General features: G+C 34.2%; 3 protein-coding genes and 1 pseudogene across 4 annotated transcripts; 2 read left to right on the forward strand and 2 right to left on the reverse strand.

Moving 5' to 3' along the window:
• The first annotated feature begins 1,135 nt into the window (after positions 1-1,135).
• On the forward strand, positions 1,136-2,409 carry LOC131005034 (gamma-glutamyl peptidase 5-like). Its single transcript, XM_057931826.1, has 4 exons — positions 1,136-1,550; positions 1,628-1,783; positions 1,904-2,071; positions 2,145-2,409. Exons 1-4 carry the CDS (start codon positions 1,233-1,235, stop codon positions 2,262-2,264), a joined length of 762 nt encoding a protein of 253 aa, XP_057787809.1. The 5' UTR covers positions 1,136-1,232; the 3' UTR covers positions 2,265-2,409.
• On the reverse strand, positions 2,375-8,376 carry LOC131005033 (histone-lysine N-methyltransferase ASHR3). Its single transcript, XM_057931825.1, has 11 exons — positions 7,796-8,376; positions 6,861-7,013; positions 6,405-6,569; positions 6,205-6,231; positions 5,898-6,015; positions 5,360-5,453; positions 5,148-5,241; positions 4,991-5,069; positions 4,037-4,208; positions 3,670-3,750; positions 2,375-3,025 (listed from the first exon to the last, which is right to left on the reverse strand). Exons 1-11 carry the CDS (start codon positions 8,168-8,170, stop codon positions 2,842-2,844), a joined length of 1,542 nt encoding a protein of 513 aa, XP_057787808.1. The 5' UTR covers positions 8,171-8,376; the 3' UTR covers positions 2,375-2,841.
• Positions 8,377-11,631: 3,255 nt separating this feature from the next.
• On the forward strand, positions 11,632-11,779 carry LOC131007447 (U2 spliceosomal RNA; annotated as a pseudogene).
• Positions 11,780-12,356: 577 nt separating this feature from the next.
• LOC131005038 (AP2-like ethylene-responsive transcription factor At1g16060) lies at positions 12,357-14,826 on the reverse strand. 2 transcript variants are annotated; one of them, XM_057931834.1, is made up of 8 exons: positions 14,421-14,826; positions 14,256-14,338; positions 14,132-14,140; positions 13,948-14,036; positions 13,778-13,851; positions 13,635-13,685; positions 13,322-13,398; positions 12,357-13,084 (listed from the first exon to the last, which is right to left on the reverse strand). In XM_057931834.1, exons 1-8 carry the CDS (start codon positions 14,549-14,551, stop codon positions 12,579-12,581), a joined length of 1,020 nt encoding a protein of 339 aa, XP_057787817.1. In that variant the 5' UTR covers positions 14,552-14,826; the 3' UTR covers positions 12,357-12,578. The 2 variants fall into 2 exon arrangements, with proteins under 2 accessions (XP_057787817.1, XP_057787816.1); XM_057931833.1 differs by lacking the exons at positions 14,132-14,140; positions 14,421-14,826 and having other exon boundaries at positions 14,252-14,332.
• Between the last annotated feature and the right edge of the window lie 1,875 nt (positions 14,827-16,701).

A 16,701-nucleotide genomic window follows, 5' to 3' on the forward strand; every position in this document is an offset into this window, starting at 1 on the left:
ACCACTGCCTTTGCCTCGAACCATATACCGGGGTATACATTTTCATACTTGACCCTAGTCTCGACCTCAACTTGTGACATCCGGATGAGAAGTAAAGAGTGATCGTTGGTGCACAAGGGACAAACCAAGGGCGGTTCCTATTTATGCTTTGAAGCGGATCGGAGAAATACATAAACAAGCTGAAACACACCAGAAAGAGAGGAATTCCAAGAATATGCAGATATGAGACTGCATATTCGATGAGAGCTTAAATGATTGGTAGGTGCTACTCATATCAAGGGTTGTAAACGAGCCGAGCCCGGCAGAATACTAGCAGGCTCGAGCTCGGCTCGTTTAAATATTCGGGGGTTTGAGCTCGCCTCGAGCTCGATTCGAACTTTTATATTGTTGTTCGAGTTCGACTCGTTACACACTTATTGAGCTCGATCGAGCACGGTTTGAGTTCAACTCGTGTGATACTCAATAATGTCAAATTCGAATTTGAGCTCGAGCTTGACTCGTTAGATGTTCGTATACACGATGTTTAAGCTCGAAATAGTAAAAAAAATTGAAAAAAAACTTCTTAATTAATATGTTACTCGGGCTCGTCTCGTGTACTAACTCGATTGAAGGTTCGTGAACAGGCTCGTAAACATGTTCGCGAGCCGAGTGCTGTCAAGCTCGAGTTCGACTCGATAAAATTATTGAGCTCGAAATCAAGCTCGAGCAGCTTGTTTACTATCGAATCGAGCTTTGAACGAGTTTTTTTGTAGTCGAATCTCGAATAGCTTGCGAGTAGCTCTGTTCATTTACAGCCCTACTCATATCACCATAATCCAAAAAGAGAGGAATTCCAAGAATATGCAGATATGAGACTATATATTAGATGAAAGCTTAAATGATTTGATAGGTGCTACTCATATCAACGTGATCCATCTTTTTTTTAGTGACCATATGGAAGAAACTTCAAAGTAAAATATATTTGACCTGAAGCAATTTTATGATGGGGTATAAATATTTAATTTTAATTTAAAATTTCTCTTAGATCGAAGTTGAATTGGCAGTAGAAAATTCAACATAGAGAAATTGGCAATAAAAAAGAATAAAATATTGAACACCCACCCTAAAATATCATCATTTATAATTAAATATGGGGTAGTGATCTGAAAGAAAATCTGGCAGAAATATTTGTGTATAGTTTTTTCCGTCTATAAAAGGTGGAATGAAAATGAGTAAAATTATTAGGGCAGAAAATGAAGGTTGGAGGTGAGAGACGATACGCCCTTCTACAAGCAGCAGAGGACTCGGAGTACGTAAAGAGAGTCCACGGCGGGTATGTGAAGGTGTTCGCGGCGGCACTGGGCGGCGACGGAGAGAAATGGGACGTGTTCTACGTGGTGAAAGGGGAGTTCCCGGCGCTGGACGATCTCCACCAATACCAAGGTTTCGTCATCAGCGGAAGCCCATGCGATGCTTACAGCAACGATTATTGGGTTCTACAACTTTGCTTCCTCTTGCAGACTCTCTTCGCCATGCAAAAGAAGCTTCTAGGCGTGTGCTTCGGACATCAGGTGCGGTGCGGTGCAGTGCTTACTATTTTTAGCATTATTTAAGCTTCATTACTAATATGGAAATTGGATTTTGTTAGGTTTTGTGCAGAGCATTGGGTGGCAAAGTGGTCAAGTCCTTTACTGGTTGGGATATTGGAGTTAGGAAAGTTAATTTCACACAGGATTTCTACTCATACGCCTGGTGTCACCAAATCCCTCCGGCTATTTCGATTATCCAGTGCCATCAAGACGAGGTAATGCCAAATATTTTGAATTTAAGTTTTTTAATTTATTTGTTAATTTATCAATAATAATGATAAATTAGTCGGATTTGTCTATTACGTACATAATTCGAGCTGTTTTTCTAAAAATAGGTTTGGGAGGTGCCAATTGGAGCCCAAGTGCTGGCGTGGTCCGATAAAACTGGAGTGGAAATGTTCACATTTGGAGACAATATTTTAGGGATTCAAGGGCATCCAGAATACACCAACGACATACTAGATAATTTAATTGATCGTCTTCTTGCAAACGATTGCATCCAGGTAATTTAATTAATAATAATATTAAAATACTTATTTTTCTTGTTACTGAGTATTAAAATATGACTGTTGGCAGAGAGGCTTTGGAGAAGAGGCTAAGCTGCAGTTACTCGAAGCAGAGCCAGATAGAAAATACTGGGAGAAGATCTGCAAAGCCTTTCTTAAAGGGGGAACTCAGTTACAACCATACTTTTGAAAACCCTATATATATACTTTCTAATTACAGTAGTATTTTACTTCACCAGTAAAATAAAAATAATACTAAGACATGCAAAAAACAAGAGTAGAGGATCTCATGTATCATGGTTTAACTATGAAAGTTGATCTTTATTTAACATCAAGTCAAGATTCTCATAAATAGTGTGAAAACCATCATTTAATACATACAACACAGGTAGAGAAAAGTGAAGCATCTCTCCTCCACAAGTCTCAAAATCCAATAGTTACTAGTTAGTGTCTTTTCCAAAAATATACACAGGAATGTAAAGACACAATTTGCTAGACATCAACCCTAACAGAATTTGCGGTTTTCCGATACCTTACAATTTGCAGGAAAGACATGGGAGATACTTCAACAAGATCTAGTTAGTAGTGGTAACAATTGAGCTGTAGTTGTTTTGGCTCTTTCTGTAGTAGTGCATCCAATGAGATACATTAATGTTTTTAACTTTTAAGACAAATTCCAATTTCTTTCGGCCTCTTATACAATGCGCTTAATCACAACAGTAGATATACAACATAGCATGCATGCTCCACCAAAAATTGCTATGAACTCAATTTGTAACTATACCTACCATCTTCTTGGATGATCTCTGTCTTTTAGGACCCCATGATACGTGCAATTCCGTCTTGATCTTCGTATCTGGGGCAAACACGATCTTCCTTTTGGTTCCAAGGTAGCCGTGGCAGTTTGGAGCTCCGCAATGACACTCAACCTCCGGTCCAAATTGTACAAATCTGCACAAGTAGAAAAACTGTTTCTTAGCTTATGCAGCTATTGTTTATCAACACATATTCTTCTTTGGACGCACTAGCTATGTATTTATTAGATGAGAAAGATGGTAAAGTTTGGACTTCAAATCTGTTCACAACATATTTCTATAACTAGGCCGGCTACCACTGTCGGGAGTTTCTATATAATTGCTTCTATTCACAAAATCTTGACTAATAAATTGAATTATCTACACTTGGGTGTCTATCCCTATTATCTTCATTTGGGGCTCTTTCTCACTCACATTTGTTCCAATAGTCCCATCTAACCTTCTGCTCATTACATTGTCCTTCTTAGCTCACTCATCACCACAGAGAAGGGGATGAGATTCCTTATTTCCTACGTGTGTTAGAAGTCAAAACATGATAGTGTAGCTCTAAGTTGAAGTGACTAACTCCAGCCACACCATTACTGAGTGATCAAGTAAATCTTCAAATGCTTCCTTTTTGTTCATGTTTGAAATGTGAAATGAAGAAACTAGAGATATGAAGAAGACCGGATATTTATGATTCTCTCTCGAAACTTCTGACAAGAATATTGAAGCTCAAACATTAATTCAGTATTATAAGTAAAACAAGAAGACAAAAGGAAAAGGGTGAATCCTGAATACCGGTAGTCGTAGGTCAGTGGTTCTCCAACTTCAATTAATCTGGAAGCAAAAACACCAACGCGTGTCTCCCCTTCAACCTGCCTATTAATTAGGTAAGACAGTCAGTAGTCTATTAATGATTTAATTAGAAAGAGAATTTTCACTAAAATAAATTATATTCAGTCTAAATTATATTTCAGTCCAGCTATTATGTGAAGAGTAACAAATATGTGGATCAGACTCTGGGACTTTTAAACATATAGAAGGTACCTAACAACCAATGCTGTAAGACTTTTGTACTTGTCTTAAATACCAGATTATCCCTACCCTACCAGACTATAGAATTTATATGTTTAGAAATATGATGAGAAATCATAAATATACTCACCACTTCTCCAGTTTACAATTAGGGGCACAACTGTGATTTAGAAACCGTGAAGCATTTCCCTTGAATGTCGCATCAATCACAAAGTCCTTATTAATTTCACACATATAGAAGTTCTTAGCATCCTGGTCTTTCATGTCCCACAGCCTTTCTTCGCACAAGGCATCATTAATTACTGTATATGAAAATATATCATGAGTAAAGTCCTGTATCAGTAATAGATAAAAACTTTAATTTGATATCCACGTAAAGAAGATAAAAGTAATATGAGTTGATGACTCGAGTATTATTTAAAGCATTTGAAAGTACAAGGATAACTTGGATTCCCTAAATGTGGAAAATAGAGATTTTCCAGTTTCTTAGCATTTGGAAAGTCAGATATACCAAATCTTCAGTTGTCTTTATCTATAAAACTTTAGCTAAAGGAAAACCTGGCATGATATATGTGATCAGCTGGACCTTAACCACAAGTTGGCTTCACATTTATGTTTAAATATGGTGAATGTGAAACACATATGTTGGATGACATTCAGCGCAATTTATTCATAAAATGGACTCAACAATTTACCATGATGGGACAACTACATTTATTCCATTTACTAGGGGGGAAATGTGCTCTGAGCTGAACATACAAACCGATGTCCTCCTCATGACTACAGTTTACATACTGAAATAATACCGCATTATGAGGCTGAAGCTCATGGATAATTAAGTACTAGATGTTTTGCCATTCCCAGGTAAAATGCTTCTATATGCCAGCTGCTGTCCAGGAAATTTTTGTTTTGCAACATTATTGACAAATATATGCAACTAAGCGAGAAAGCAGAATTCCATTTAGACACAAATGTATGAACTTTTATGGTGATAAATGGAACAAGCACAGAGATCAATAGGTAAGTGACTATATGAGAAAAAGAGTATTTGGAGCAGTATTATTTCCATTGTCCACGAAGTTACCTTCTCCAACGTATTCTACTATGAAATCTCCTTTATTGATTGATTCAGCAGCCACTACACCCCAACCACAGAGCTCTGTCTGATAAGCACCATAAATAATTCTTGAGGGTGAAACCCAAAACAATTGATTAAGTCTAAAAGAAAATCCAAAATTTACCTTGACAATCTGGATTTTTTTCACTTTCTGGAAGGGTCGGTTTGTACAGTTTTTGGAGCAACGACAGGCTTTTGAGCAGCTGATGCACTGAACCCTGTTCCACAAAATTAAAAAAATAATTTAGATGGATATTGCAACATTGGTTTTAAAAATTTGGTGCAGAACACGATTAGCTGCGCAATTAGGAAATTGTTTTGAATGGAGAGTAGTACCTGCATACACAACCATCAGAGCATTGAGAATTGCAGTTTGTGCATCCAATATCAGTATCAGTACTATTGCGCTTTCTCTTTACAAGGTATACATCTAAATATAGTTAAGACACCAAAGGTAATTTGTTCACAAACATAATTTGAAAACTTACTAAACACTTAATCAGCCAAACTGTTAGGGGGGGTTTACTTTGCATGATTGAGTATTTTTATCCTCAAGAGTGGGATCCCTCCAATCCCACCTTTTCCATGGGATAAGAATTAAGCAAAACTAGCTTGAATAATAGAAATAATCAAGGGCCCTTGGGATATCCCAAAGTTTCAATCCATCAAAGTAAACAAGGATTAGCCTTACTATTTTTATCTATCAAGGCTAATCCTCCAAAGTAAACGCCCCCTTAGTTGATTAACTTTCATCCTGAGTTGTAACTAGTAGTTATATTCAATTGAAGATAGAAGATTCAAAAAATCAATGCATTCAATGATAGTTGAAAGTATTCCCTGAGATGCTTCGTGGGACACCATGTACAAAGGATACTTCGTTTGATATGAACATATGAATGTGGCTCCAACTTAGTTTCTGCCTGGTCTTTCCAATTTATGTCAATTTTGAACTCCTCCTCAGTATATGGAAGAGGCAACAGAGAAAATATATCCTGAAAAGTACAAGAAAGTAACCAAAAGAAATTTATTTTAATATTGGAGGGATAAAAGTCATTTCATTTATACAAGCAAAAATCCTTACGTGATCCAGTAGATTCATAATAAAGATTTCTTCAAACTCGTCAGAAGACTTGGTTTTACATTTATCTACAAGGAAAAAACATAAAGAATAAAAATCTGACCTTCATGATATTTGCTGGAACCTCATGCTGCATAGGAATAAAGATATATGTCAATCAACTGAAGTATGACATAAAAGGTACATACTAAATAATAGAACATAATGGACATTAATCCAATATGTTGATTAAAACCAATGACAAATCTTTACGTAAACAAGAAATTAGGGGGAAAATGTTTGTGAGCAAAGGAAGAGATGGACCTTCTCTAGACGCCAATCAGTAGGATGCTTCCAGCAAATTACTTCCCCTGGCTGGTCAGGAATATGGACAACGTGCTCTGGAAATGCGGCACATTTATCATGACATGCTATCGGGCATCTTATGCATCGCCACAAATGATTTTTTTGCTTGCAAAGAAAACATGCCTGATCATAAAAGAGATTAAAGAAATGTGAATCCTCATTAACAGACTGTAGAGCAAACAACTACAAAAAAAAGAAAGAATCTGTAATTAGTAGAATTTAGAAGTTTGGCTTAACGAGCATATATGTAATAGGTCCACTCCATCTCCGTCATTACTAAAAATGAGCTTAAAATAAACCCATACACAAAATCTATTTTTCTACTTCCTTATATGAGAATGAACTCAGCATAAACAGTATGAACAGTATAAACAGTAAGCACAGAGACTCAGTAGTGATGGCAATGAAACTTACATGTTGAGGGCACTTAAATTGGTTTTCCTTTGAAGATGAGAAACCCAGTCTCTCTTTAGCACATATCAGGTGAAAAACACCCTTGCAACCACGAACAGAGCACAATATCTTCTCCTCAGGGTGGACTTCACTTCGGCAAACACCACACTGATTCTGAAACCATGAAAGTCATTTTACATTACATAGAGCTTTCTTCTTTTTTGTTTTTCTATTCTGTTTCCTTTTTCTTTCTAGATGTTATTGACAGATTCCTGAGTACAAGCTATTCAGAATTGTAAAGTTGTACTGGATTTTCCAGCAGTTTTCCAAGAATTCTTCGGATTAGCACACAAACACTAGAGATTTTGTCTTATATTACAAAATTCAAAGAATTTCTTCTTCTTTACCGCAAGATAACAAAAGAGTCACCTGGAAGGTTGGCTTTGAGGAGGGGCACTTGAACATCATAAAGGAATATAAGCACAAATCATCTAATCATTAATGCTGTCGAATTTTCCAATGACATTAAATCTATGGAACCAAAGCAAATCATAGGGAAAAACAACTGCAAACAAAAGTTCAAACTCAAATATCATTGTTTTAACCAGAATTTTTGAAATATAACCCTAACAAAATACAACTTGAAAGTTGAAGCAATTATAACTAATTTATAAAGCATCAAACAAGATATCCTAATAAATGCACAACAAAGAACTAATGTTACTAAACCAACAATCCAATGAAGAACAGGCAACTTACAGAAGACATTAGAAAAATATAAGTGTAAGATTACTACTACACTTAATATCACAAATTATGGAGAAACACAGCATCTTTAAATTTCAGCGCCACACAAAGAAATCAATTACAAAGTTCAACTCTATCAGGACTTCCCTAGCCATACGAAAAACAAGGAACACCGTCGAACTTCAAGAAACAATAGCAGTGAAATTTACCAATTTGGGAGCACCAACTAGGAAGAGCAACTCGAATTTGGGAATCCCTTCTTGAATTTTCCTCTCACTTTCTCTTCCATCTTCTTCATCAGCTCTATTCAAGCGGTGTTTTGGTCCGGGAAAGGAACCAAGATTCCTCTTCGGGTCAAACTCCGGATTGGGGCCCTTCCCAATTGCTCCTTCTCCTTCACCGGTCCGTCTCAATTCTCCTTGTTTGACGTCATCATTGGACTCTTCCGATTTGGGCCCTAGTTTCATGGCATCCGGGTCGGGCCCCCGGGCTACAGCTGAGTCTCGTTTCGGGTCACAGAAAATGGGCTTGAGCTCTGGTAAAGCTGAAGCCGGTGAATTGATGAGATTGCTAAGGCATGGCATTTTTTCCGCCGTGGAAGAAAGTAGAGCCGCTATACCTTTACAGCCACCAACGTTGGCATTGGATGGGTGGCGGGATTCAGGGGGTGGAGATTTGGGGAGTGAAAGAGAAGCTGAGTGGGAAAAGGGCGATGCTGCTGTTGGGCGGGAAACATGAAATTTCTCATTTGTGCCAAAACTCGCAATTACATTAAAATAATTTTTGAAAAATTCACTCAAATAGCAGCTCTATTTTAGCATTTGCGCCCGTGAGAGTGATGCAGGGAAATTTTTAGATTTAAATTTCAGAATCCTTCAATTTAAAGAAAGAATTAATTACAACCCATCATGCTTACTTATTTCAAATGTTTATTGTAGTTACATTTTGTGTCGTACTGCATATTCCGACAATGATATTTTAAATTTGTATAATTTCTCACTAGAGATGAACGAATTCCATACGCACGAAATTAGATCGAATAATTTTTATAATCTCTTAATTTAGGGAAAAATAAACCGTAGTACTATGGATAGGAGCGGAACTATGATTTTGCGTCAAGGCAACAAGCCAACAACAGTTATACGGTTGCGAGATAATGATAATAATAAAAATGATGGTTATATTTCGACCTTTTTTAATTAATTTATGCACATTTCGTTCACAAAAACTTGCCATAATTTGCCATTTTTACTGTTTCATGAAAACTAGTACGTCCGCCCGTGCGATGCACGGCGAGTACCGAAATTAAATGGACGTTTAAATAAATATAAATATAATCAAAATATAAGAAAACGAAAAATACACTTTAAAACATAAAATAAAATAATTCACATCAACCACTAAAACCTTGAATTTAAAAGCGTAACTTTATAACTTTGTGTAAAGTGTAAAGATAATTATAGCTATTAAATAATTAAAAGTTATTTAATAATAAAAATTAACTTTGTACATTATTATTGCGTATTTAATAAATCAATAAATATAAATTTTCATATACAAACATAAATAAAAACTCATACTATTTGAAATTTATTTCTAATATTATAACTAATTGTTCACAAACATAGATGTTTTATTTATTTATAATATTATAGAATGTAATAGAGGTGAAGGAATATTGGTTCATTTTATATTGATTCATTTTATAACTCTTTTTTTAAAAATTGATATAAAAAATAAAATAAAATAAAATAAATATAAAAGACTTAAAGGAAAAAATTATAGTATGTTCAACATTAAGAAAAAAACGTAGTCGGTCTAAATTTAGTTTTGATTATTTGTACATTAAATTAAAGATTTTGTCATAATATTTACCTATAGATATAGATTATGAACTCATATTGGAGTATTAAATTGAATAAGTATTGTATATTAATAGTTAAAGTATAAACAAAAGGCATTTTTAATAATATATATAAATGTGAAAGTAAAATTAAATTTAATTGAGAAAATATAATAGCGAATATGTTTATATAAATAAAATACAAACACAACTATAAAAAATAAAGTTCAACCAAATAAAATATTTTAAATTTTAATTTTTTTCATAAACTTATTCGTTTTAACAATTTTTTTTGTGATATTTATACATATTTAAATTTATTCAAGAACTTAAATTTAAGATGCATCCTTTTTACTGCATATGGCCTAAAAATAGCAGCCAACACGTAATTCGTGTATGCCTTCAAGCATCCTTTTTTCTTCTCATTCTCCTTCTCCGTCCATGAATTTTGTATACTTAGAAGCTGTGACCCTATGGGTTCGTGAATTTTGAGTTTTTTCTGCTGCAATTCCTTGAGAAAACCGATTCAGTGGAGCAATCTTTGATACATTGAGAAATAAAAAAGTGGGTTGCTTTGAATTTTGTAATTTTTTCAGAAAATGAGTGTAGAGAGAAGTGGGAAATGATAAATGAAAATGATGATATGGTATTTATAAATTGTAAATCTGAACGTGTTTTTTTTTTGTAGCAGTTTTGTTATTGCTTTTCGATAGTGGGTTGTTGCAGTTTATTTGCTAATTGGTGTAGTGGGTTGTTCATTTATGAAACGTGTTGGTTATGGAATGCATAAGTACATATAGGATAGAAAATGGAGAGTGTTGATAAGTTATAAGAGATAGAAAATTTGGCGCTAAAAAGTGTAGGTTAGAACTGTGTTTTCATATAGATATAGACTTGTCCTAATATTGCTTTAATATTTAGGGTTATTTATTTGCTCACTAACTATTACCTTTATTTACTCACTAAAGACATAATTATTTTTCTTAAAATTCGTGTCAATCTCTCATAAGACATATTTTTATGAATGAATGGAGATTTATAGGGTAAGTACGTTGGTAAACCAACGTTGTTGAAACGGATCTTTTTAATTTTACTTTATTTGTTAAAAGACATCATTTTGATGTCATACCATCTCATTCCCAAATAGAAACATTAAAACGTCACAAACCCATATATGGAGGGATTTCATTACTTACAATAAATTCATTATTTTAACAAATAAATTCATAATTTAAGGTTCAAATTTCATAAGTAGAAGATTCTATTTTTGTAGAATTCACCATTTTTTCGCAGTGAAATCATAATAGTGTTTCATATTTATACAATAAATATGTTAGTATAATAAACCAACCCTGCATATATAAAGATTAAGTATAATTAGTTAAATTTTATACTATAAAACAATTAATTAATTTAAACGTGTATATACATAGAAAGAAATTTTATAATATATACAATTGAAGCATTATTGTTTCCAATCGAGGATAAACTCGTGACAAAATCTGGCAAATACATTTCTACTACATAAGTATTTAGATTTTGTTGTGAGATTGTGAATTATGTATATACTCTATAAGATTTTACAAATATATAGTCATATTTTATTATCTGAATATTTTAAATAACTTTAAGCCAAATATTTAATTATTTGATCCACATTCCTCTTTTAAAACATTTTCTATATATCTGCATAACACATTTTTATTCCTTACTCCTTATTTTCTCATATCATAAAAAAGTGATTACTTATTTGTTTGAATTTAGAAATATTATGTCAATATTTTTTTTGACTTTGGGGGAGGGGGGCGATGGGGTTTGAACCCTGAACCTCACTGTTTGTAGACAAGAGTTCACACCGCTGGGTGCTCCTTGGGGACGAAATATTATGATAATACTTAAAACAAATGATATATGTGTAATCCTCTTTTGATGAATGAATCTTTTCTTCTCAAAATATTTATGCATACATACATAATACTAATGTCACAATATATTCCCCCCAAAAAAAAATTGTCACAATAAGAAACCTATCTTCATAAAAACAATCATACGAACAAAATTAAATCCAGCCAAAAACGACATGGAAAAGACAAATCAACAGAAACATGGAGAGAGAGAATTTCTAGCCCACACCAAAGGTAATGAACAAAAGTAACTCACACGAAAGACCTATAAAATGCGAAGCAGAAGACTGAACTAAGCATACCTTTCTCGGCCTTTTGACTAAGATCAAGTGTAGTATCTGTTCTTATCAGTTTAATAGTACTCCCTTCGTCCACGAATTAAAGCCCTACTTGCACTTAAATTTTTGTCCACCAATTAAAGTCGTATTGTGTTTTTTGTACTCTTTTACTCTTCTTATTTTTCCTATATTTACTACTCTTTGTCACTAATGGACTCACCTTACAACAACTTTATCATTTTTATATTCTATATTTATTACACTTTATCACTAGTGGACCCACCACACAACACTTTTAACAGTTTAGTCAACTACCCTTATATTTCACCCACAATACGTTTTTCAGCTTTCTTAGTCTCCGTGTCCACCCTCAAATGAGGCTTTAATTAGTGGACGGAGGGAGTATCTGATATGTGGGCCAATGGCCCACACGATATTAAATTAATTTTTTAAGGGGGATGGGCCCACAAAGGTAGCTTGCTGCCTGGGCCTTCGAGTGTCGCCTATTCGTTGCACCATTGTATGGGCATGGCGTACCCCACCAAATCTAGTCTAATATTTTAGATTTCTATTCTTTTATTTCTAATAGGTTGTATTTTCAAATAAATATGTTCACGCTGGAATGTGTGCCTCATATTTTTTATATTTATTATGCGTACAATATTGCAAATATCAATATGCAATGCACCATAGTGTACTTCGACGTCGACATAGGAAATTTATGTTAGGACAAGAAATCGAATAATTTAAGATTTCAAAAGAAATGTCTTATTAATAAATAAAAAACAAATAACAATTAACAATTGTTCTTATCTAGTCAATTTCTCAGATTTATTACATTAGTATCTACAAAAAATAAAAATGATGATTCAAAGAATTGAATATTAGCTTTGAGCATACCTATTAGAATCTGTCACTCTTTGACTCTGAGAAACCTGCGACTAATTGAAAATGAAAGAATAAAAATTTATAGCACCAAATCTTCTCCATTAAGCATTGAATCAAATTGCACCATGGGCTGCATGAAGAGCTCCCCAAATATATCATCTCCTTGCTCGTTGTAGTCGCTAAAATCGTTGGATCCGAAACACGTTTTTATGTCATCAGGAATGCTGCATTGTGGTGGATCACTCTGTGTTGGTGTGGAAGGGCACTCTGCAGCCAGTGTCATTTCCATCATTTCCTTGAACTTGGAAGATTGCAGGAGGAGACCTAGGGCTGATGTGGCGGTGGCCGTGGTGGGGGGCCGTGGCTGGGATAAGGCCGCGTCTGAAGGCGGTTGGGGGGAGGTTATGGCTCCCGGTGAGTCTAGGTTTAAGCTTGGGTCCGAGTGTGCGTTCGTATTGTTGTTATTGTTATTGTTAGGTCTTAGCCATTTTATGTAACGGCTGAGATCGAAATTTGTGACAGCGTTAAGCCCGCGGTACTCGATGGCTGCCATGTCGTATGCAATGGCAGCCTCTTCTTGTGTAGCTGCAAGCAACATTGGATTTGATAATTAGAATAATCAAAGATATGCAGTTTTTGGTGTGGGAAGGTTTAGGTTTGGTGAAATTGATCACCAACTAATTGGACTGGTAAATTGGTAATGTCAAACATAGTTGTTTGCCAAATGAAAGTTGATATTGCACATGTGACGTGTATTGATAAACAAGATTATAACTTTTTTTTTCATGTATGGAATATTGAAAATAGAATTTGCATGCTTACCATAAGTTCCAAGATAAAGGTATTTGTTCCCAAACACTCTGCCGATTCGAGCTTCCCATCTTCCATTGTGGTGATGTCTGCAACAAATTGAGATATATAGAATCAAAATCCAAATATATTATATATTATGCATATATACAACTGATATTATAAGACATTAATCTGTCTTATTTTAGATGTGATATATTTATATATTATTATAACTTTCTAATTAGTGATAATATGAAAAGTTTTTAATGCATGACAAGCTCATTTGTCTCATTTATTGGCATAATCTCAAACTAGAGAGAGAGAGAGAGTATCATCATCTTACCTTGCCACGCCTCTATATTTGGATACTCCCCTTGAAAAGCCACTGCTTTTCCTGCAACAATCAATAAAAAACCAAGTTCTTAAGCATTTCAGCATTAACATATGGTATAGTTTCTCTAAAACAATACTCAAGTTCTAATTTACCTTCTCAATGATCCAATATATTCTTCTCTAGACTGTCCCTCCATGTCTAAAATCTCTTTCTGATATGTAGACAACTATAAATATATACAGTGAAACACAAATCAGCATCTGATTGATTTCTGCAAATCATACAGAAAATGCACAAATAATTAACGAAGTCGCTCACTTACTGGAAAATTGAGGATAGTGTCTTGACCCCAATACTTGAGAGCAGCCAAGTCATAGGCATGTGCAGCTGCTTCTTCATCATCATAAGCACCTGAAGATCGTATATAGCCACACAACATTTAGATCAAATCCTTGATACTTTTTTTAATTAGTAAGAAAAATATGATTACATTGCTATGTACTTACCAAGATACACTGCATTTCCCATCAAGAATCCACCAAATTAATGACCCCACCAAGAAAATAAAATGAGAAGTAAGTAAAAGAATAAAATGAGAGGAGGAAGTGTAAGTATGCATGTATAACTAACCTTGTCTGCCTTTCTTGTTCTGAGCCTCATTCCAGCAGTTCTTATCCCACAAATGTGCTTCAAATCTCCCCGTCCACCGGTGCCTAAACCAATCGAATAACTCGATCGATTAAGAAACAATTATATTTAGAACTCATACAACAACATTTTTGATGATGTTAAGACCTTGTAACGCCACGATAAACTGAGCTGCGCTTGGGTGGAGAGTCTCGAGGGATGGTTTTCCGAGTGCGTTTTACCTTCATCCCCGGAGTGTTCACACCATTCAAGGCGTTGCCCGGTTTCAACTTCACCATGATATCTCAATCAAGAAATGCACTAGCAGTTTTTTTGTTTTTGTTTGGATGAAGCTATCTTTGAGGAGAATTGAACATGACTGAGTCTACAACAATAGGTGCTTATAAAGAAAAGGGAGGTGAAAGAAAATGAAGAATTTGGCAGGATATTCTGGGCTGGCAAATGGCAGCAAGCAAAGCCGGCTGATTGTTTTTGGCCGAATTAACCGGCTTCTACAGTCTCTCTCTTGTCCTATCTTGGTTTTGTGTTATTCACTAACACATTTGTAGCTCAGAAATTAAATAAATGCCATTTTATTTCCTTGATTGAGTAGTTTATCAACAACTAACCACACCTGCCCCAACTCCCTCGCAACTAACTTTTGAAATTTATTGCAATGTATTCTTTTTGTATTTAGGGAAAGTTTGGAAGCTACTTTATGTTGTTGTAAGTTGATGATGAACCAAACTTGTTGACACATTGGGGGTTTGCAACTTTGCATTAAGAGAATTCAGGATGTTTGATGCTGCGTTTTGTGCAAAAACTTGTTTTTCTATATATAAAAGTTAATAGTACAGATGTTTAAAAAAAATCAAATAAAATAAAAAATTGTAAGTGAACAAATAATTTTAAATATCTCCTCTCTCTCTCTCTCTGTCTCTCAACATGATTAATGGTGGCAAGGTCTAATATTTCAAAGAATTTCTATTAATTTGATGAGATCTTGGAGAGATTTTCAAGTGTATACCATGAACTAGTAGAGATATTAATTAATGGGGTTAAACTAATGTATCCAAGTGATGTTGAGACGATTTTACAAAGTTCCATTTTTTATGCATTAAATGCTTGTTTTGTTCCTAGCATTAGAGAGAGCGTAAATTGTAAATTGAAAAATTAGATCAATAAGCAACTTTGCTATAATTTTTTTTACATGCGTATGTGTATGTGCATCGATACTATTTTATAATAAAGGAAATCGATGAAGGTGTTGATTATAGTAACTAAGTGGTGATATGCGTGATTTCCTCGAAGTTGAGTGTTGTTGGTTAGCCTGCACTGCACTAAGATGAGACGAAGGGAGAGGATATTTAGTATTGGTTTTATTAGCTGCGTTTTTTATTTACTCTCTCTCTCTCTCTTTCAATTATTTGGAAGAACTCCTTTAGGTATCGAGACAGGTACATCTCTGTCTCTTTCATTTTCATGGAGGCTTCATACATGTAAGTTTTCGCAAGAACTTCCAAATGATTTTTTATAGAATTCTTCAAATCGGTAAACAATTCTACTTAGGGTTTATATATCAATCATAATGTTTGGTATTTTTTATAATTCTATCACACCTTTTAAAATTCTTTCAATATTCTCAAATTTATACTATCAATTTTACCATTGAATATTTGTCTATCATTGCATCAACTTTCTAACTCAATTACTCTACTATGTGGATTGGAGATATAGCGTAAAAATTAAAAATATAGTCGAATAATTCAAACAAGATGTTTCTCATCTAATCAACAAATTATGAGATCGAATCACCACATGAGAAAAATTAAAAATCATTATCGATTATCTAAGGCAAAGAAAAAATTCAAACAATGAGTTTCAAAAGCCTCAATCAATTTTGAATTCCGAAGCTAAATGAAAACCGACATGAGAAATTAGAAGTAGAACCAAAAAAATTCCTGATAGATCATGTAACTAATAACCGTATAATATACTTTCAATGACATATCTGTGATACTAATCGCAGTCCCTACCTTTTATGTCTCACTACGGAAGCATCACAATCTTGGACCAGTAACTAGAAAAATATTCACTATTTTATCTAATTATTATCTATTTTCGCCCAGATTCCAGAGGCTAAAACAATTAATTAATTTGTAATTTTAACCTGTGGGCTGTAATAGTGCGCCTTAAGATAGCTCATCCCTAGATAATAATAATAATAAATCGATCCAATTAGACGGTTAAATTTAAAAGAAATCGCAATGATCTATTGAAAAAGACAAAATTTACCGTTTGTTGAAAATATCGATCGATTCGATTACTGTTAGTAGCATACAGTAACAACACACAAAATTTAATTTCAATGCAATAAGAAATAAAGATTAGCGCAAACAACTTTGATCTATAATATCATCAGTTTCTTTCATGTCTCCAACAAACACAA

Source organism: Salvia miltiorrhiza, chromosome 1 (genome assembly GCF_028751815.1).
Source record: "Salvia miltiorrhiza cultivar Shanhuang (shh) chromosome 1, IMPLAD_Smil_shh, whole genome shotgun sequence".
Classification (NCBI taxonomy): Eukaryota; Viridiplantae; Streptophyta; class Magnoliopsida; order Lamiales; family Lamiaceae; genus Salvia; species Salvia miltiorrhiza.

Excerpts from the sequence above, each read along its gene's own strand:
- LOC131005034 (XM_057931826.1), top strand. The coding sequence starts at position 1,233 with ATGAAGGTTGGAGGTGAGAGACGATACGCCCTTCTACAAGCAGCAGAG. Across the intron at positions 1,551-1,627 it reads GCGTGTGCTTCGGACATCAG|GTTTTGTGCAGAGCATTGGG; the intron begins GTGCGGTGCGGT and ends GGATTTTGTTAG. Across the intron at positions 2,072-2,144 it reads TTGCAAACGATTGCATCCAG|AGAGGCTTTGGAGAAGAGGC; the intron begins GTAATTTAATTA and ends GACTGTTGGCAG.
- LOC131005033 (XM_057931825.1), bottom strand. The coding sequence starts at position 8,170 with ATGCCATGCCTTAGCAATCTCATCAATTCACCGGCTTCAGCTTTACCA. Across the intron at positions 5,070-5,147 it reads AAAAAATCCAGATTGTCAAG|ACAGAGCTCTGTGGTTGGGG; the intron begins GTAAATTTTGGA and ends GGTGCTTATCAG. Across the intron at positions 3,751-4,036 it reads AATTGTAAACTGGAGAAGTG|GCAGGTTGAAGGGGAGACAC; the intron begins GTGAGTATATTT and ends CCTAATTAATAG.
- LOC131005038 (XM_057931834.1), bottom strand. The coding sequence starts at position 14,551 with ATGGTGAAGTTGAAACCGGGCAACGCCTTGAATGGTGTGAACACTCCG. Across the intron at positions 14,339-14,420 it reads GTTTATCGTGGCGTTACAAG|GCACCGGTGGACGGGGAGAT; the intron begins GTCTTAACATCA and ends CGATTGGTTTAG. Across the intron at positions 13,399-13,634 it reads AAATATAGAGGCGTGGCAAG|ACATCACCACAATGGAAGAT; the intron begins GTAAGATGATGA and ends AATTTGTTGCAG.